Raw genomic sequence first — 22,535 nt, 5'->3', positions numbered from 1 at the left:
GGATAAACTGCTCCGTACGGAGCTAACTAAGGGGCCTATTAGGATGGCAGACGGACCTGTGTCCATCTGCCCCCCCGAGGTGGAGGGACCGTCCGCAGGGGCAGCGGCGGTCCCTCCGGTGCAATTAGAATGTGACCGTCACCCTGGCGGTCACATCCCGTATCTTTAACTTGCGGCGGGTGCTGCTTGAAGCAGCACCCACCGCAAGGTTAAAAAAGCATGTTTTACATTTACATGCACAAAGCGGCAGGCACCGCGCGGTGCCTGCCGCTTTGTGCATGTAAATGCTGGGGGGTACCATAGGTACCCCCCATGTGCACCCCCCACCCTCCGACACCCTGGGGGGCGCAACTGGCCCCCAAACACCAAAGACCACATGCTTTTCCACGGCGGAAAAGCTGCTGTGGAAAAGCATGTTTTGATGCACATCCTAATTTGGCTGACGGTGTCTTGCAGACACCGCCACCAAATAGCACTCCACACCCCGCGGACCAGCGGCAGACGGACCTGCCGTCCGCCGCTGGTCCCACCGCCATCCTAATCTGGCGGTGGGTGTTTTCTGTGGCCGCGGCAGTGAATCCGCATCCTCCAGGCCGGCGGTGGCTTCCACCGGCCGGAGGATGCGGATTCACCGCCATCCTAATCTGCCCCTAAGTGGGGGGAAAAAAAGTTCTTGGAAAAATGCAAAGAAGCCGGCAGAGTGCCTCGTGGGTTGAGGGTTTTTATTGCACCATCTTTCGAGAACCCCAACCCCCTCATGCTAAAAGAGTGGGCAGCCAACAATTTGGAAGCGTCGATGAATATGGTATGCATCCTAATCAAATATGCGGAGATCGATAGATTAGACATTGTTCGTCAAATTGATGCATTAAATCATTAACTGAACGCAATGGAGCAGCAAGATGTTCTAAGTAAAACGAGAGAAGAAATAAAGAAACGCCTAGATAAACACGAGGAAATAATCAAAACGCTCAAAGTTTTTAAATTTGCGCATGACAAAGCCGATTAAGAGAATGGACACATTTTTACTTTCTCCAAAAAGTTTGAATCGGTGATACTACAGGCGTTACCATCTAAAGCTCCCACTGCTCAATTACAACAGGCGGATAATTCTGAAACATCTGATACAGAGTTAAGTTCAGTGATAAGTAGTGCAGGTTCTGATGATGGAAATCAAATGACTGGCCAACAACCAGCACTCAGCACCTTCACCGCATCTGAGGAATTGGGGTTTATGATAGAGGACAGTCGGCACACACTGAGGCCGAGAGGGCCCACTGAGGCGAAGACGACGTAAACGAAACAAATGCCGCAAAGAGAGGAGGAAATAGAGGCGGCTTTGCGAAAAAGAAGAGAGGGAAAGGAAACCCCTCAGTTGAATTAAATAATACTACCACTACTGTGACAGCCAACAATGTTATCAACCTTAGGGATTTGGACTTAAATGCAGCAGAAACTCAACTTTTAGCTTTGGGCTTATCATTCTGTCCGAAGAATAGTTTTAAATATGTTCAGTCTCGTATTGACGTGTTTAAATTTATACGAAGTTGAAGTTAATGAAATTTCATAAATTGAACAAAGTCAGTAGTACTGCTACCACTATTATTGCTGACTCTCAACCCAGTAAGAATATTCTAATTTCTGACGTGACTACTCTGAAAACTATGCATTCCCTGTATGAATAAGGCGATGACTCTCCTTCTGATACCCAAGAAGAATTACAATCTATGGGTATTAACAGTAGTAGTGTAGCTGTGAGTCCGTTTTGCCCCGTTCTACTTTTGTTCCGATGATACCCAGAGATGCAATCGACGTCTTTAGTGACCGCATGATTGAAGATATGAAGGGGTTGAATAGATCGATTGCGCATAACCAGAAGCGAAGGAGTTATGCAGAGATTCAATACTCAACCCTCATGCACAAAATCAATAACTATGGGAACATCATTGTGAATAAGGCCGCCAAAGGGGGTAATATCGTTTTATGGCCCCAGGATGTATATATCAAAGAGGCAGAAAGGCAGCTTAATGACTCTTTGTCACAGGAAGGCATCCTTCAATGAATTGAATAAAGTCAAGGACCTAGTACATAAACAGCTGGCTCATTGGAAAAGGGAAGGTTTGATCAGCAAAAAAGAATATTGTTACTTGAAGAATAACCATCCGAGCACACCTACATTATACCTGTTACCAAAAGTACATAAGGGTGTATTTCCTATACCCGGGCGTCCTATTATCTCCGCCCAAAATGGGTTATTTGAGCCCATCTCTAAATATGTTGACTTTTTTTCTGCACAGTTAAATTGAAGGAGGTCTCGTGGAGTCCAGAGTACTATTTTATCGTGATGGATATCTGTTCTCTATACACTTCCATTAATCATCAGGATGGTTTACATGATATTCACTGCTTTTTGTCAGACAGAGATCAAATTTAATGAGCATAGTAAGATGTTAGTAAAAATGATTGACCTGTGCCTTTGTAATAACTACTTCTTTTTTAACAATGAGGTTTTCCAGCAGCTGCGGGGCGTGGCCATGGGAGCATGCTTCTCCCCCAGTTATGCGTTGTGAGAAGTTGGCCTGATGTGCAGTGCTCACTATTCTAGTGATCACTATATATCAGTCCAAACAACCCTTATTGATGATTGGTTGTAAGTCAACCTTATAGACCAGCTATCCTAGTAGCATGGATACGAGCAGTCTAAGGCTAAGACTCTAGAGGGCGTGTTAAGCCAGCTGTTTTACCATCACATTACCCCTTGAACACCCAGTGAAAGGACACCACACAAGTGTTATGAAAATAAACAGTGTATTTATTAGAATCACAACAACCCTGTACTCTTTATGAGGACAGGGTGCTAGGCACACAACAAAACTCTTACGAAAATACTTAAGTTAGCACGTTATACACAAATGCCCGAGGGGCACGAAAAACCATATACTTTAAAAGTGGAATGCGAAATTACTAGCAGGTAAGTACAGTACTAATAGGCTTTGGAATCGCTAGGACTTGACTATAGAATCGTTAGATTACTTCTAGGAGACCTAGGGGACTCGGGTGCAGAGTGTGCACTCTCACGCGGGATGCGGGACAAAGTCTATGGAGGCTAGTAAAGGCAAAGTTAGTGTTCACGGGCGAACCCGACCTGGTAGGGAGAAAATGACAGTGGATCCTGACCCTTGGATAGTGAGGCTATGCTGGGACACCGGAGTGCCGAAGTTACCTAGCCCAGGGGCTGCAGCTGCATAGGTCTGAAAAGACGTCTGGGATCTCGTTGCCGGACCAGGAGCCTGGAAGGAAGAAGTTGCTGGCAGGCGACCAGTGAAGGAAAGTTCGATGGATCCAAGCCTGGATCAAGGAAGAAGAAAACCTGAAAGCAGAGGGGACCAAGTTCTTGAATCACTAGCCAGTGATTAAGTGGGCACCAGGATGGCACCGGGCGAAGTCACCGCAGTCAGGTGAGTGGGCACTGCTGGGCTCTGCAGTCTCTCGGACCAGGAGGCGTTGTCGGCGACCAGGATGGAGGTGCGAGCTGTCCCACGAAGGATGAAGTTGTTGGCGTCGAAGTTACCCAGGATTGGGCAACAAGCCTTGGCTAATTCAAGCCCACGCGGTGGACTCAAAATGGCGTCTTGAGTGGACCAGGAGGGTCCAGGGTGCTCCTCTTCTGGAAGGGAGCAAGGGCCAGTCTGGAGCAACCAGACCAGCAGCAGAAATGTCGTCGGGCGTCGTCAGGAAGGCCACAAGCCAACGGGCTAGTAGCCAAACAACGCGGTGAGCAGCGGAAAGCAGAAGGGCCCCACGCAGATCGTGGAGATGCTGGGGGGCTGCACTTCGGAGCTGGAGCTGCTCAGAGTCGGGGCTTCTCGGACCCCAAAGCACTCACCAGTAGATTACTCGGCGGGCTTGCTGGAAAGAAGTCGTGCAGTCTTGCAGATGGCCGGTCCCTTGAGGTCTCGTCGCACCCACGGTTCTCAGCTGGGCTGTAGAGGTGGGTAGAGGTCAGAGGTGCCAGGGAAGCCGGTTCTCGTCGAGCTGGGCAGTCGGATTCCGGAGGAAGGACTTACAGCAGACCGCAGTGTTCTTGGATGGTGCCTGCGGATGCAGGGTGACTACTCCTTAGTCACAAGGGAGAAATCTTAGGAAGAAGTCTTGAGTTCCTTTCGCAGAAAGTAGTTTCAGGATTCAAAGATGATCTGATTTGGAAGGGGGCCAGTCCCTACCTTTATCTGGGAAAAGGGGGCTGGCACGCGACTAAGTCCTGCCCTATGGGTGGGACCAGGAGGGGGGTGGTTACACCCACTTCCTTGGCGGGCTTTTCCCCAGCACAGGGTCTGGAGTGTCCCTGGAACTGGTTCCAGCCAGCCTATGCACAGTGAGCACCGGGGTGCCACGTGCAGTCACCTTCCTCTAAAGCCCTGCCTACCTACAATACACAAAACCCTGTCTGGGACGGTGCTGGCACCGCCCCTGGCAGGAAACCCTTTGTCCTTATCTCCTGCTCTGGGAGGACTCCCAGCAGCAGGAGGGCAGACTTGTGTCTCGGTGGCAGCATCCATTTTGTGGATGCTAAGGCTCTGTCTGACTTTTAACCGGGTTATAGGTTACATGCATGTCGTGTCCCTCTAGAAGGGTGGAATGCTAACCCCGTCGCCAGAATTGGCGAGGGGTTAGTATTCCAATTCGTATGACACCTTACTCGACATGTTTTGATAAAGCGATACCAGAGTTGGCACTTAACCGCGAGGATTATAATGCACTTAAGAGTATATGGTATGCGATATCATGGAAACGGCTAAGGGATGGATCCCGAAAGCCGCAGACAGGCTCAGCTCATGCTAGAGCACCATCTCACACGATTCCAAGCACTCTGCCTTCAGGATTGTTAAGGCCTGCCATAGGAGTGACTGATAGGAGATCTGTGTGTCCATTTTAGGGTTAGATATAGGTATACTATATCTAAAGCAAAGGGTGATTACACCACCTTGCCCCAGCTGTCAAGCAGCCAGTTGTGTCAGATTTGGATGGCCAGCCAGGGGTGGCATAATACATGCTGCAGCCCCTGGTAGGCCCTGGGTACACCTATGCCCTGGGTACCTAAGGTACACTGTACAGGGACTGATAAGGTGGCTCAGTATCCAATTTAGATATGTACCTAAGGTACATGGAATCCATTTTACAGAGAGAGCAGTGGGCCTGAGGTCCTGAACAGCAGGGCCTCAGGTCAACTAAGTCAGAAAACCAGCAAAACACCAGGCAAAAAGTTGGGGGCAACCATAGTCAGGGATCAACCTTCCTACATGCGTGTTTACATGTAGGCTGGTGGGAGGAGCATGTCCTGGGTCGCGCGCTTGCTAATGCTGGGAACCAGGGAACTGGCATCATTCATATGTGGCGTTTCATAGACGATGTGCTTTTGATATGACATGGGTCTAGAGAAACTGCGGAAACATTTGTGGCTAACATCAATATAAATACGCTCAATTTGGAATTTGTAGCTACCATTAGCAATGAGAAAGTTGAGTTTTTGGATGTTGAAATTTATGTTCTTGATAATACAGTTTTACCAGACTGCATAGGAAAGCAACGGCTGGCAACTCAATTCTCCATGCTTCTAGTGCCCATCCCCGCCACCTTATTAAGAGCATCCCCTATGGGGAGATTTTAAGGATTCAAAGAATTTGCAGAAATGAGTGATCTTAAAATGTGTCTTAATGAATCTTTTCAAAGGTTCTTGGCCCGTGGTTACAAAGAGACGGATCTTAAAAATGCTTTGGATAGAATGCTTTTAACCACCAAGAAATCCCCCCAGGCCTCTAACGCTAAGATTGCTATCCCTAAAAAAGACAATCCTTCTAAGAGAGAGGATACTGAAGTTAGACTTATCACAACTTACAGTTGCTATGAAAAAAATATCAGGAATATCTTGAAGTCTAATTGGCCTATTTTGAGAACAGATATAACATTGACTCTATTACTCAGTGAGCCTCCCTCTATTACTTTCAGGAGGGCGCCCTCTATGAGGGATGCTCTTGTCAAGACCAGTCCAGAAGTTGTTAAATCCTCTAATTGGCTCTCCAATCAATCAGGTTTAGTAAATGCAGTTCCTGTAGAGCCTGCAAGTTTGGGGTTAACACTTTAGAATATCATGATGCCTTCACCCAAGTTGTCTGCAAGATTAATGGTTTGTTTACCTGTAAAACAGATTATGCTGTGTATGTATTACAATGTACTTATCTTCAATACATTGGGAGCACTAAGCTCCAGGTCTTCAACCGTATTTTGCAGCATCTTCGGGCTATTGTTAACTCCGATCCCAGCTATCCTGTGGCTCTTCATTTTCAATTGGTTCATCATAATAATCTTAAAGATTTGAGTTATTTTTGGTATTGACGCAGTCCCATTTTCCAAAAGAGGTGGGGATAGAGAGAGGAATCTTAGACAGTTGGAGAGCCAGTATATTTTTTTTCTAGACACGAAGATTCCTAATGGTCTTAATAAAGGCGAAGATCTTTATAATTTTCTATAATTATTTATACTCTTTTATAACAATTTATAGGGTTAATTCTAGCTGTTGGATCTTAACATGGGGCAGGCTTGTCCCATTATCTCGTGACTGTAATATATGGAACCTGAGCCGTGCGATAATTGAATCTGCTGCTATGAATGAATTTTAAGCTCTATTTTTGTCTTAATTAATTTTTATCTGTGTTCTTTTATGCCTTGTTTTCATCGGATTTTAGCTGGTTTTACTTGTTTTCTAGTTTTACTGGTTTTAATTAGGTGGAGATGAGGTGTAGGGTCCAGGTAGCTTTTTATTGGACTAAAGTTGGCTTACGGTACTGTACTTGGTTGTTCTGGTAGGATCCATGAAAGAATTCAATTTGGTCTTACTTACATACATGAATTTGCGTTATGGTGCACTGAATATTCTATTGTACTGTCCATATCTTGTCCCTAGCTGTATTGGTATATTTATATCCGGGTATCAGTTTTGAAGTTTACTTCTGTGAACTCTTTGCAATTTTTGCACTAGGCACTTGCACGTCACTTTGGCATCCGCTTTTATGAATTTTTAACAAATCTACTATGAATGAATATGCGATTTGTATTGCACTTTGCACAGTTCTATTTTGCTGTTGTATGTTCACATTGATTATGACCTCCAGCCTTCTATGTGATTTTTTACTGTTAACTGAAACATTATTTCGGTATTACTTCAGGTATTGGAGTCTTTGGGCACTTGCCCTTGATTGATTCACCACTGTTTAACTCCTTAAGGGTGGGCGGGGTTCTGTCGGCCGTCTCGTTGGCCGACAGGAGCACGCAAGGGGTTAAGATAATAGCATTGGTTATTTATCTTGCTTAAATATCTGTATATTTATGTATTAATTCTGTGGTATACTTAAAGTGGTTCTCCTAAATGTTAGCTTGCCATTATGCTAGCTTGAATACCATTGAAGTTTTCAACCCCATATTTTCTTCAGTATTTTTTCATTTTGTGGCAAAGCAGGAGGAGCGTTAATTGTGAACACCACAGCATTTAAACTGGTTGTTTTTTGGCCATGTCATGTGATCAAGACAGGGTCTACCCGGTCGAAACGCGTCACGCTGCTATGACTGGAGGAATAAAGCACTACTATCTTCACTTCACTTATTTGAGTGGTCTGTACTTGATTTGCGTGACCTGCATTTCTTCAGGATTGTGGTGTGTGTGTGTGTGTATATATATATATATATATATATATATATATATATATATATATATATATATATATATATATATATATATATATATATATATCCCAATGTCGATTGCCATTGAGTAGTTAAGATGGTGTTTCCATAGGAAATGCATTTTTTGTTTACTTCTGTCTTTGGTGCCATTTGCCGAATCTTCACAATATTTTCCCCCAAAAAATTGTTTTAACGTCCGCTACATCCTGGAAAGATTTGGAGTGATCCATCGAAGGAGCAGAGAAAAAGGGAGAGACTCAAAAAGTGTGTTCCCCTTTTATTTTTCTATAGGAACATTTAGACACAGCTACAGCCCAAACGACTTTACATCACATTTGGCAGAAAGTGAATTCATTGTACGGAAAGAGTGCTTTTTGTGATTTAGTGTAAATCTATTCAGTAGTTTTTGAGCAGTCAATTCTCAAAAACTTTGTATATATCAAACTGCGGGTCGACAGCTTTCAAGGTGAGATCTGATGGGCTGTCACCACATCAACAAGGATGTGACAGCATCCATCTTAGGACTTGGGACTCAGCACGGAGTCAAAAAAAGAGTGAAAGAGGGCAGGGTAGGGATACCATTACCACCCTAGGCCTGTGGCCAAAATCATGAAAAAAAATTGCAAATTCGCTGAACGACAAAGAAAGGGCTTCTGTGGAGTTGCATAGTTTAGCACCCTCAAAACAGTCTGTTCCTAGATGATTCGTTTTTGCATTGCTACGTATGAAAAAGCGAGTAGGCCCTTTGCAGTAGAACAGTACTCTTTTCACAAGTGGAAAAGCAGCAACCACGGTTTATTCCAATCTAAAAATTTCAGTGTGGTCACCTCGCAATCAGGCCACACCTTTCTTAAGACTATTGCATTGACTCCAGAATGGACATCTCAGTGGATTCGACCTACCTCCACAACTTATTTGCATGAACACATTAAAAGATTTCTATGTTCTTTGGAGTATGTACCTCGAGTTTAGCGATGTCCTTGCTAGTCTGTTGTTTAATTTCAAAATGCTTTAACAGGAGAGAGTAGGGAAAGTTACTTGTAATCTTAGTTCACATTTGCCGATCACTTCTTTTAATTAATGAGTACGTTGTCCTCACCCTTCTGTTACACCAGTAAAATAGCTGGAAATGTATTAACTCCATACGTTGAATTTCCTGTCAATATGTTCTGCATCACAATAGTTGCTGTGCTTTCTAGAAAAGTGAAGTTCCTGGATTCAAAGCCCGTAACCAACTATGGACATTCAGTTATGAATAAGCAGTTTATTTGTACGTTTTACCACTTCTTCAGCTTATGTTTTTTTAATGCTATTTCTAGTTATTGGAAACACTGTACTGTTGACTGTCATAATGATGAGAGACCAACTATCGGGCTGTATAATCTTGAAAAACCTTAAATGAGTTAATATCATGTAAAGTAATTAATTTGGTCACTAATCTAAACCATGTTTAATTTACAGGACTGCAATGACATCCTGCTGCCGTATGAAAACATGGAACTAAGACTTGTAACCCAAATCATGAAAGATGGGGGACCTTGGGAAAGTCCGGTATTGCAGGCCATTCTCAAAGGAAAGGATGAACCTCTGGATTTAGGTAACAGTTAATCAGAGTGATTTATGTTTATGTAGTTTGCATTCATAGGCTAGTTGCATGTTTAAAAAAAAAGTATTCAACATAGAGTCCACATCTGAAATACAAAGACAACATTTTCATAGTCTTCCTCCATTAGCTATTCTACCTGACCTATCTATAAGCCCCTTACATTGTAATCATAATTTGCCTTTTGATACCATAAGTAAGTGCCTGTTGGCAAATGTATCCCTTTTTTAGATTCCCAAACTTTTATTTAAGTTTCTTTAATGTAACGAAGCATGTTAGAAGGGAAAATTCTGAAGCTGTACACGTGGGCAAAGTTTTATAAATGCACCGCCAGACAAAATGAACATGTATATGTATTCATCAGATAAGGGGTACATCTGTAAAAATAGACTTTGTCTTGATGTGTGGAGGAATTTATCAGAACGTTCGACTACCGCCAAATCATGATCAGTCTTGTTCTGGTGGATTATCTTGCAGTTTTTATAGATTTTCTGTCACTAAGTAGGTGCGAGTACCTCTTTGATGATGCAATCAGCGTGTCTTTGTGTTAAGTGATACACAGACCCATCAACTGTGGAGATAAGTTTAATAAAGCTCTCCAGTTTAGTGTGGTGAAGCATGGTCATTAGATAATGTGGCTTGACAGAGGTTTGAGGAACAGGACTTTTGAGATCAGGTCATTGGGTAGAACAGTATTTTACAACTCTCGTTGGGCAATCCTACATCTTGTAAGTAAAGTGTGATAAATTACTTTTCATTGATGGCATGCAGTCTTTTTAGGTCGTGCCTGGGCAGAGCATGCGCTGCGAGCCATGCTCTATTAGAGTATGTACTTGAAGCCCTGACACTCACTGCCCATATTTGTCATTGGCTTGTGTCATCGTCCTTCGTAAATGCTGGCTTCTAATTCGTTATTAGGCTTGTTAGTCCCTCCTTAGTACCATCTTGTCTTCATTTGTAACCTCTAATGAGGATTGGCCCTTTTACTTCAGTTGTTACCCGGTTACATCTTATTTAGTCTGTAAGCGCTGTTTTTATTAATGTGTTACAGGAAGTGTGGAAATGTGCCTTTTAATGGGCACACCGGTGCAGGGGTCACCCTTCTCTGTCCATTGGTCCGTAGACCAACAAAATAGAGATTGGCACTGAAGCTGGAATTCAAATAACAAGTTTATTAATCAATAATGAGCGGGACTACATCCATACAACACCCTCAAGTGTTCCAGGAGGTAGTACATTGAATACGCAGACCATGGTGCTTAAATACAGAGTTTGTTGGAGAGTAAGCATGTAGTTACAAATAGATGATACAAGCATACACAAGAATAACTACCAACAAACTTGGGCAGCTGGGAGATCGCTTAGTCAGCAAAGTGGGAGGGGGAACAGAACTGCTTACAGCAGCCAAAAATAGTTGACAGTTACATCTTAGACCAGGTGCATTTCAGCAGCTACAGACCTTTGCTCAGCACATACATTGCTTTGGCCCAGCACTGAAGGAGTTAACTAAAGCTGATGACTCAAGCAGAATAGAAGGGCAAGCAACAGTGAAGACAGAAGAATTACATAGCTGACAAAATGGAAGCCACAAAGAAGATGGTTTCAGCTTATGCTAACCGAAATGATTTTCGATTTCCACAGAAGCATTCAACTAAACGCAATTTTAAACTATGGAAAGGAGACGGTTTAAAGTGAATGTGTTAAAGCGGCGCTCAAAGGTCTTGCTAGTTCGCATTTGTTATGGGTGGTTAAAGGCCGTGCGCTGGAACAGTGAGTTTGCAGTTTATTTTTGTTACATAACCTCTTTTGATAAACTGCATGAAAGTGAAATACCCGGTAACCTACTGAAACAGTATTGAGTGCTCTCATTATGCAATGATGTCACAGGTAGCCATTCATGTTTTACAAGCGTGTGGGAATTTGGGTCTTTTCCTGTTGCCAATGTGCAGTGCTATATTGCTGTTGTACAGGCTGCAAGAATCATGTTACCGGGAAGACAAGCTCGCAAGCGGTGGCACACACTATGATTGCAAAACTCAAACACAGGCCACGTACGTAAACGGACACACACATAGACAGTCAGTCTGGAAAAGCACCTAGGCTTTTTAAGGCTAAGAAAATGGACAGCTACAAGATAACTCTGTGCCTTCACTACACAACGGTACCCTCAATTTAAAAAGTAATTAACGCCAAAAGTTAATCACTCAGTTTGCATTGTGTTCTATCTAAATGATCGTCATCAGTGTAATCACAGACACATCGACCTAAATAGCATACATGTACATAAAACTTAAAAAATATAACCAATACACATTTCAAGTGATTAAATATAAGTGACACAGTTTACTGTATATTTGTGTCTCCTGATGGGCATTTGAGCCTAGATACAAGCTGTGACTTTAACAATTATATTGGCCCATTAGCCTTGGGCTTTCTCAAGCATTCTTATAATAAACTGAACATCAGAATTGCAGTAGTTCTCGTCATTACTGTCCTACTAAACACTTTTAAGGCAATATGCTTGATTCAGAAATAAATTGTGTTGATTAGCTTATCTATTCTTGTTATGTCCTCGGTTAAATCCCCTTTGTTGGCGTTACATTTAAACAACTAAGTTACTCAGTGGTCTTGACTCTGAAGGAATGCCTAAGATGAGAAGTCGAGGGTTATTGTAAGAAATCATAGGTTACATAGAGCATCACATAGTAAATAGCTCAAAACGTATTCGATGTCTGATCAGTGTTATATCATTGAAGATGAATAGGTCTTAGTTTCTTGAAAGCTCAAAGAAGACTTAAAATTATAGCAAAGAGCAAGCATCTTTTAGGGTCTGTGTATCACCCCAAGCACTTTTTATAGTAAGTTTCCCTACAGGAGCTACATTTTTCTATAACTGGCTGCATGGTTAACGTTGACCTTTGAGGCTGCTGGAGGGAGAACGTCAATGACTTCAGAACTTGTTGGGCTTACTACAACGTCTGTAAACTGTCCCAATCTTTTGCACAGAGGCGCAGGAATGAAAATGCTTCTTACAATACTTCACCTCTAAAAGTCCAATGATCCCACCTAAGAGAAGCAAATTGAGTTTGTTTGCTAGGAGTGTTGCTTTACAGGTAGACTGCCAGGGATCAAGATGTGAGTTGGTTCAGTTAAGTCCTATCAAGTCTTAGAACATTAGAGGTCAGGTATTACATGGACAGTTGGGATAGGGAGTACGTATGGGAGCATGTAGTGAACCTAACACTTCACCAGTTCGTAATGGGAACAGGACTTTAGGTTAGGGGAATAACTAATTGAAACTTTAATATCTCTGTAAGAGCAAAGGCTACAAAGATGGTTTAAATGAGTTTGCTAAGACGTGGCAGACTATACCTTAGCAGTGAATTCATAACCAAGATCCTCTCTTTTGAGGGTCCAGAAGAGATAGCCCCCTTCAATCAGTCAAAAGCCTTTTCTGCATCTAAGGAGCTATCCAGTGCTTCCTCTGGAGAGTCTTCAGTTTGCCATGAAATGTGTAATAGTGTCTCGTAACGAACCCAGCCTCAGTTGTGTGAATCAGTCCTGGTATGACCTTGCATAGCCTTCTTGCCAGCACCTTTGCAGGATTTTAATATCCTCATTGATTAATCCTATCAATCAATAGTTAGAAAAGTCTATCTGGCCTTTCCTTATAGCTGGTAAAAGAGAGATGGTTGACCCATTAGACTTGGAACCTAGGTTACTAGTTGTCACTGCCTCTTCGAACAATGTATTTAGAAGTACGGTCTTGTAAAATTCACCATGAGATTTGCATGTGTGTAGATTGATGATCAGTTTTTTCCTCCACAGTGATGTACCACTCCAGTAAGATTCTACCTTCACTGATGACAATATTACATGGAGTGTGTTTGTGTGTAGATATATATATTTTATTCTTCAGTGGTAGTGTGTCAGTCCACTCTGACCTATTAAGGATGTCATAGTAGGAGATGGTGGCCTCCAAAATGTCCTGGGTCAAGTTTAAGGAGGCAGCTAACTTTGTCTCGGATTACAGCTTTAAGCGTCTGTAATTCTTTCTGACATAGTTGGCATGCTAATGACTTGCCTGCCATTTTGCCTTGATCAGAGTGTGTCTGCTTTAAATGTGCAATTGCCTGTTGTGTAAAGAGGGCATTGAGGTTAAGGAGGCAGGGTTGTATTGTGTAGTGAACACCCTCTCTAATTGTTCCAGCCTTATTTGTTCAACTTTCAAACGCTGTTTTGCTGTTGCTGTCTCGGTCATTGTGAGTTCTCTAGAGGCGGCTTTGCCAGTAGCCCATGGAGTTTGTGCTAGCGGGATTGTATCCTTGAATCATCTATGTCTATGCTGTTGTGGAATTGAAGCATTTTTGTCTTTTGGATATTTGTTGGCTGGAGCCTGCATATGTCATTGCATCTAATGGCTGCAACATGTTTTGGTTTAATATTCAACTGTTGAGTGGTCCATTATCCCCTCCTTTGTTATGTGATAGTGTGTAACCTAATAGTGTGCCTTGAACCAGGAAGTAGTTTGTTCTCGACTATGTGCCATGCAGATGTGAGAAGATGGTTTATTCTTATATCAGTTCAGTGTAGTAGGTGTCATATGTCCACTAGGCCATGATCTTCTCAGCTGATTGGATAATCCGGGTCTGTTGTCCCCATTGCATGTTGTGCCATCCCCAATCGTCTTGGATAGGGGCAAATGCTAGCTTCTTGTCGCCCCCCAACCCCCTGATCACTACATATGTGTCTACATAAATATAGCAACTTCACCTTTCTTGTAGCTATTACTTGTAGGCACGTAGTCTTTCTAGGAGTGTGTTGTGCTGCTACTGCTTCATACTGCGCCAACTCAATTAATTTCAGTTTTAAAGATTCTCTTTCCGATAATTGAGATTCTTGTATATGACAGTAAAGCTGCAGTACAGCTTAGGGAAACTTTGTCTGATTTTAACCTTGTACAGAAAGTAAAGGATCCTACTCATAAGGGGGGCATATGCTTGATGTTATCTTCTCAAACAACGCGTCTCTTGAAGTTGGCTGCCTGGTCCCATTAGCATGGACTGACCACTTTCTAGTCCCTTCAAGTCTATCGCTACCCACTTTCCAGGCTGCCAGACAATTAAAGCCATCTCTCTATCCGCCTGGAACTCTATTGACGATGCCACCTTAAATATGGTATGCACTCACATAGTGGTTAACCATCACACAGACATTGAGTCTGCTTTATCGTCCTTTAACTCAAATCTCATGGCAACCCTCGAAAACTTATTGCCTGTGAGAATGAGCAGAAATAAAAAGACCTTCTTCTGCGCGCTTTTTTCCTGTCTCCCTCATAGCTGAAAAACAAAGGTGCAAAGATTGGAAAAAACAAGAATTGTTGCCACCGTGTGGAAATGGATTGAATCTTTAATTTCCAACCGCAAGCAAGTTGTTTCTCATCCTCCTTTTACTTCTGGTTATCGTGAGGTCATCTGTGGTGTTTCATGCCTTTTTGACATCTACATGGCTCCTCTTGCTATTTGCTTTAGAGTGGGGTTTTAACATTGTGTCCTTTGACGATACCCATTTATTGTTTTCTTATAAAGACGTTGGTGTTTCTGTTTCAGCCCACTTCCAAGGCTGCCTGTTGGTCTGTGCAGTATGCCGTCCTCCATCCCATACTGTTAAAGACTTCAGTATATAACAAAAGATGTTCAAAAGGACTCTTAGAACAGAGAGGGCATCAGACTTCGAGGGATGCATCAAAATTTGAAGGCCGAAAAAGAGAAAAAGAAGTGAAAACAATTGGAAGGCACAACTTCACAAGCATCTATGTCCAAGAAATTGTTCTGATAAGGACTCCCCAAGAGGGAAATCCTGAGAGAAAAGGTGACGTGAAGATGCTCACTGCCCACGTCATTCTAGAGTCATTTGAAATTGACATTAAAACTATCTCGGTGGATGTCGAGATCCTTATCCCCAGCGTGTAGACAAGCATCATCTTTCTTGACATACTGCTTCATTTACGTCAGATGAGAAGATGGATGTCTGCATCAAAGCCTCATCGCTGATTCCTTTCACTGTCTGGACATTAACAACAGACTGTGTCACCGGCATCCACAAGACATCGCCACTCGGTGTTAACAAATCTGTCTGCTCCCTTCATCTAAATCGCCATCAAAACTAGGGCAAGATTATTCCCCAGCTGTCACAGTGGGTTCCCCTTATATAAAAGCAGAGATATCGCTCTCTTAATCATAGTCTTTATCTATGGTGTTTTTTTTTTTTCCTTCATCATGTGCTCATTATTCACAGATGACTCTGATGGCAAGCTTGTCGCCATCTTTGCTTTCTTCCTGGTTAAGATCAAGTGCTAGGGTATAGGCCCAATGAAGCCTTCTCAAAAGATCAGGCCAGCTTTAACACTGGACTGTCTGTCCTGACCAATCAGCCCTATTATACCATTTGAGGATCCTGGTCAAGAACGTCTTCGTCTTATGCACCTGTAGCTTCCTAAGATGGTTTCTAAGACCATATCAAAGTCTCCTCCATGTCTTCTTCCACCCAGGTCTCCCATATCTCTTAGATGTAGTCTCAAAAAAGAAGGGTTGATGTATCCACATCAAGACAGATCTTCCTTTCCAGACACCAATGGTACCCATTTGTCGGACAGTCCAACCTCGCTTGCAGGTTCTTCTCATGTACCCCGTGTGAATTAACCCCTCCAGAAATCACTGCGGCTCCTGGAAGGGAAAGCATTAGCAACAAGATTACTGGGAACAGTTTGGGAGTTTGCTGATTTCTACTCAACTCATTAGTGCTGCAATAGACTCAGCAGATCTGGCCTAGACTCCTATTGTCCTGGCTTTGCTTCACATTGTTGAAACCAGATGCCCAGTTTGAAGGTAACTAATCTACCATTTACAGGTTCAACATTATTTGGCCAACATATAAACGATGAAATGCTAAAAATGAAGCCGAAATCTTGTGTGCAGTTGTTCTAGCGTACAAGAAATAAATCTTCAAAGAATTCGAACCCATGGAAAGAATACATGAACAGAGGGTTCAGACACCATACTGGCCCTACCATTCCAATCAACAAGGGCAAAAATGTCAATATCCGAAGAGGCAGACATGATCTAAGACGCCTACTCCAAGGTCTTAAACTCCTAGAAGGGAAAGACATTCATGTGAGATACAGTGTCAACATTTCTCTCCCGCCGCTCATTTTTCAATCCTGTAGAGGAGCAGAATCGCCTCACCTGAAGGAGTGGTATACCATCACTAAGGATTAGCGAGTGCTAAATATTGTATCTCATGGATGCTTTCTTTATTTCAAAATGATTTCTCCATCTATACCACCAAAGCCAACAAAAAAGCACGAACTGAAAACGCTAAGAAAGCACCTGCACTATTATTGAAGAAAGCCATAGAAAAAGTTCTATGTAACCAGAAAGATCAAAGTGTTTCAAAATGTTATAAAATTATAAAAAAAACTTTTTATTGAAAGCACTGCTGCAGAGCACATCATAAACATTTGTCATATATATATATATATATATATATATATATATATATATATATATATATATATTGCATTATAACAATCCTTTCGTTGCGCTTAATTGGTCACTTGACTTTATATTACCATCACTATAAATGTGGTAGATTACTATATACTGCAGTGTGCTTTGGGTTTATATAGTAATTGTAAACATAAACAAAGAAGCAAAAACAGCAAATTAACCGCATTGCTGCGGCGGCTATTCCGCCAAAGCGCTAAGGGGGCGGGGCGGCCGCATACTGGTGACGGAACCGCTCCGTCATCAGCCGCGGTTGGGCTGTGCTCATGACGGAGCGTTTCCGTCATGGCCCCGCCCGCTCAATAGAACGCTCCATGCAGGCGCGGCGGCCGGGCCATGACGGAACCGCTCCGTCATCAGCACAGCCCAACCGCAGCTGATGACGGAGCGGTTCCGTCATCAGCATCGAACGGGTTAAGGTAAGAAATACCCCCCACCCCCTTTTCCGTGGGAGCAACCGGCAACATCACTATTCATTATGTGGGCTGTCAGGCAATTGGCAGAACTAGTTTAAGGCTTATGTGAGAGGGCTATTGAAGTGTTTCTGTGTCAAGTGCAGGTGAACTTTGGGTGGATGGCATTGTATGGGCGGTTTCATTATCACTTTGTGTTATCGCCGAAGTCACTTCTGTTAACATTTGTCCCCATACTATCAAATCTCTCAGCATTCTCACTGCCCTCAGGCAACATTCCTCCGCCACTCCCCACTCAGGTACATCATCCTTCCATTCATCCCATGTGAGGGGGTGCCGGATGGATCCAGTAGATCGCGAGCCATCTCCTTGCCAGGACCAGACCCAGCATTGCAAACTTATGTTGTATCCGTGTCCCTTTCTTCAGCGTTAGAGTACGCCTAGTATACATTGTTTTACGGAGGCTTCTATTCGCACCAATGTTTCTGTGCGAAGGGATTGTACCACCTGATTCCAATACATTGGTAGACGCATGCAGCTCCAGGTCATATGTAAGAATGTGGCAGGGTCTGTGCCGCATTGTGGGCAGAAGGGGGTTGGTCCTGGGGTAACTCGTGCACTAAGCTGTGGGGTCAGGTTTATGCGATGCAAATAATGGAACTGGGTGAGCTTGAATCTCATGTTACTTGTTACTTGTTTCTTCGGCCAGCTGTGCAAGAGCTCTTTTCCACTCCATCGTCAACTGGATATGTAGGTCCTCATCCCATTTCCCCCTGATTGCCGAAAGGTTAGCCCCATGGTCTTCCTTCGGTGCTTTATATATGGATGAGATAAGGCCCCGACAGGAGTCGGGATCTAGCAGCATCGTCAAAGTGTGCGACTCCTACGGCTCCTTCGGGAACGTAGTCCACATCTCATGAACCATACACAAGATATTACAGAAAGTGCCCAGCTGGTATCTCGAAACAGTTATGTGCCTCGTCAAAGGTCAGAAAGGCTTCACTCTGGTAGAGATCTCCAGCCGATTTGCATCCTCACTCATACCACTTTGAAATGTCCATAGTTGCCGGAATACTCTGAAATCTCCGCAACCACCGGAGCGGTAGCGCACTGGCATATGGTGCCCTGCGGAGAACCAGCATGGCTGCCTGCTCCCAAGCCTCAGTCACCTGCCATATTATATAAGGACAATCTTTGGGAACCCTTGAGCCCATCATAAGGAATCTCTGTAACTGCGTCCCATCTTTCCAGCTCCCAGATAACTCTGTCTCCACCGTACGTTCCTCCATACACCACTGAGCTGCTTACTGCAGCAGTCCTGCTATATGATAAAATCTGAGATCAGGCAATCCAAGGCCCCCTCGCGTCCATATCCAGATGAGCATCTCTAACTTAGCTCTACTCTGCCCCCCACCCACACCATTGAGATCAGGAGACCCTTAAATGCTTCAAACGTGGGCTTTGAAATTCTACAGAAAGAGTTCTGCAGACCATGGAGACAGCGGAGCAGCAGCACCATTTTCAATACCGACACCCTCCTCATCACGGACAGTGGCAATTTGTTCCAAAATTGTATTGATGCCCGCAATCCTGTGAAATCTTTTCCCATGTTGAGTTTGAACTGGCTCTCTGGTCGGTTGGCCACCTGGATGCCTAGATATTGGAAGTGGTCACATTCCCAGTCCAATCCTACCTCGGGAAGGTCCTGGGGAGCCGTCCGCGCAAGAGCTGCGAGCGGGAATAATATTAATTTCTGACAGTTAATTTGAAGGCGAGAGGCCACTCCAAACAAGGTTAATATTTCTAGGGCCACCGGGATTGCATTTTCTGGTGCTCTAATGTAGAGAAGAGCATCGTCTGCATACATGGATACCACATACGTACGGCCATCTACTACTATACCCCATCGTGCCATATCTCTCCGCATTCTCACCGCCAAGGGTTCCATCGCTAGTGGGAAGGATAGTGGGCATCCCTGCCGTGTGCCCCTCTCGATCTGTATACTCTGACACCTGTCCCCTATTCCGCACTCTGGCTCTCGGTTGGTAATAAAGCAGTTTAATCCAAGCAACATATTTGCTACCAAATTCCATTCTTCTCAGCACCTCCCAGAGGTATTCCCACCGCAGCATGTCAAGGGCTTTATCGATGTCCTGGGCAACAACTGCCGCCCTGAACTCACTGTCGGCCATTGAATGCAGGAAGTGTGAATATTGCTGTAAGTTCATATGTGTTCCTCTCTCCGGTATAATCCTGCACTGATCCTCGTGTACCAGGGAGTTCACAACTCTTCTTAATCTCATGGTCAGAACCTTGACCAACAATTTAGCATCCAGTCCTAGCTCAAGATGTTTCTTAATAAAAAAGAAACTTTCAAAAGCAGGATTCCTGTCAAATCTAGACTTGCATCTCTTAAAAAAAATGACAAATGCATCACAAAGGAAACATTTTGCATGCTAGCATTACATCTAATCATTCCTCATCTAAAACTGAACAATTGAATGTGTTTTCTTTATAGACATTCAGGATGCAAGCTTCCACATCCCATTAAACCTCCAGCACAGAAAATTTCTGAGGTTTATAATAAGTCATCCGCATTATCAATATACCGTCCTCGTTTTTGCCAAGAAGGCCGCACAATGGACCATTTCAAATGCATGACCATATTAGCAGCTCACCTACAAAAACAATAGATATACATTTATCCTTCTCCAGGTGATTGGTTTTCTGAAAGCAAAAGCTGAGCCATGCTCTTTAAGAAACTTGCTGACTGTTAGACAGTAAAGTATTCGAAATCACACTTTACCTCAGTTTAAAGACTAACATAATCAGGGGCTAAAGTATATACAGTAAAGGAAAAAGTGCATCCTTAAGAGGAGAGAGAATTATCATTCTGGAACCAATGCAATATGCAGAAAAAAAGGTATTACCATCAACTGCAAGGGAGAGAATAACGCTTCTAGGTTCTATGGCTTCTTATGTTTACATTGTCCCATATGCAGGATTGCCCCAGCAGTATCTAGATGATCAGTGGAGTCAGAAATACAACAACTGGGAAGATCATATCATGCTTTCAAAAACATCAAAACAATCTCTAGGCTGGTGGCGAGTTGTAAACCATCTAATACAGTGAGGTCTTTTTCAGAAAGAGAAAGAAAAACATTGCCACAAATGCTTCCCTCTTATGATGGGTAGCCCATCTGGATCATTCCACCATCTGAGATTGATGGACATAAAAGGAACAGAATTATCATATACATCTGTGGGAATGGAGAGCCGTTCACCTTGCTTGAAAATCATTCTGTCACTCTAAACCTACACTATGATCAAGATTCAATTGGACTATGTGACCAGAGTATTTTACATCAGCAAGCAGAGTGGCATCCGGGCGAGAACACTATCGTGGAGAAGTGTGGCTCACGGGTTAGGAGCGGCAGACCCTGAAGCAGAGGTCGGCCCGGGACCAGGGTTCAATTCCCGTCGCGGCAGGGTCTTGGGTCAATGTCCGCGGACTCGATAATTCTCGCCTGGACTAACCATGGGTCCCACTCTGCAACTCAGGGCCGTTGTGGAGATTAAGCAAGCTATTGCCCAATCTGCGCCGGGGATGCCTGGCTTCACCTTGGGGGTGCCCAGGACGGACCATCTCACTGGGAAAGCCAGGACGGGTTCCCCAGCGGTATACAGCGCCAGGACACTGCGTGATGGAGTAACAGTGCGCTTTACAAGTAATCATTTACATTTACATTTTACAAGCAATCTGCAACTAGACATTATTGAGGTAAATATTGCGGGCAATACATTTACAAGGGACTCTCAAGCAGATTTCCAAAGTAGATACTCCAAAGAAAGTAACAGATAGGTGCTAAACAATGACGTTCTTTACATCTTCGAAGAGGGGCATGCCTTCTACAGGCCTCTGTGCAACAGCAGAAAAACAAATGGTACTAGGACTTCGCATCCAAACGACCAGAACATCAGTCAAAATTGAATTCCCTTTTAATGAATTGGTTGCATGATTTTCTGTTTGAATTTTCTCCTCCCTCTAAAACCTTTGGTAATGCAGAAATGAACAACATCTCTAGGAAAGATGATGTTGTTGGCTCCCTAATGGCTAAGGCAGAGGTTCTTGACAGATCTCCAAATGTCCAGCAAACCACACAAGAGACTTCCACTTAAGCTCAATCTATTGTCGAGACTCCAGGGCCAGTTTCTACATCTGAACCTAGCATCATTGAATTTAGCAGCATGGCTCCTGAAGTCCGTCAGTACGGTAATCTAGGTTTACCTCCTTCTTGCCTGAATGGAAATTTTAAAAGAAGCAAAACACCCATCTATTAGACGGTGCTATTCCATGAAGTGAAACAATTTTGCATCAGGTGCCCAAAAAATAAAGATAATCTAATTACATGTCAAGAAGAGGCCAAACTGCCTTATTACTTTTATTTTTCCCACCCAGTCAAAACTACAGTTTGCTTCAATAAAGGTCCACGTGGTGGCCATCATAGCTTATCAGGAATATCCTAGCCATGCCTTTCTCTTCAAAGTTCTACCAGTCTAAGATTTTTTGGAAGGTCTGAAAATAAAGTATTTCTCCCTGTTAAGACATTCCCCTTCTTGGGAACTTAACTTAGTATTATCAAAATGAATGCGTCCTTCTTTTGAACCCATTCATATTACCATATATTTCTTGGAAGCACATTTTTATTATTGTTATGACTTCAGTCTGAAAAGTTAGCGAGATTCAAATTCTGTCTTCTGTAGAATTGTATACAATTTTTCATTCTAATAGTCTAGTGTTGAAGACAAATCCTTCATTCCGTCTGAAAGCAGTGTCAGGTTTTCATATTCAGCAAACAATTACATTACCAACATTTTCTCAAACCCTTTCACTCCGGTTGAATGATCCCTTTACTCAGTGGACATTAAAAGGCTCTTGAAGGTTTACTTTCATTAAAACTAAGATACATGTACATTTTCTCAAACTTTTGTCAACTATGGTCCTATCAGACAGGTGCGTTTTACTTCAAAACAATCTATTTCTCAAGGATGAATAGGATATCTATACACATTTTCACAAGACGTTGCCGCGGAAATGGAGACTCTGGCTTAACCCTACAAGGTTGCTTTCACACCCATTGGGTCACAAGTGAATTTAGTTCTATGCACCAGGAACTGAATGTGAAAAAAGCAGGTTGTTGTAAACCCACACAGCCC

At 43.2% G+C, this 22,535-nt stretch overlaps 1 protein-coding gene across 4 annotated transcripts in view; it reads left to right on the top strand.

Annotated features, from left to right (window-relative positions):
• Positions 1-22,535, top strand: part of ZNF654 (zinc finger protein 654) — a 330,726-nt gene that overhangs the window by 124,744 nt on the left and 183,447 nt on the right. For all 4 annotated transcript variants that reach the window (XM_078658097.1, XM_078658094.1, XM_078658095.1 and 1 more), the window contains one exon: positions 9,199-9,334. In XM_078658097.1, coding sequence (XP_078514223.1) covers positions 9,199-9,334 — 136 coding nt within the window. The remainder of the gene's footprint in view (positions 1-9,198; positions 9,335-22,535) is intronic.

Source organism: Lissotriton helveticus, chromosome 8 (genome assembly GCF_964261635.1).
Source record: "Lissotriton helveticus chromosome 8, aLisHel1.1, whole genome shotgun sequence".
NCBI lineage: Eukaryota > Metazoa > Chordata > Amphibia > Caudata > Salamandridae > Lissotriton > Lissotriton helveticus.
The sequence above is the reverse complement of the archived record's forward strand: the minus strand, read 5'-3'. Positions and strand labels throughout refer to the sequence as shown.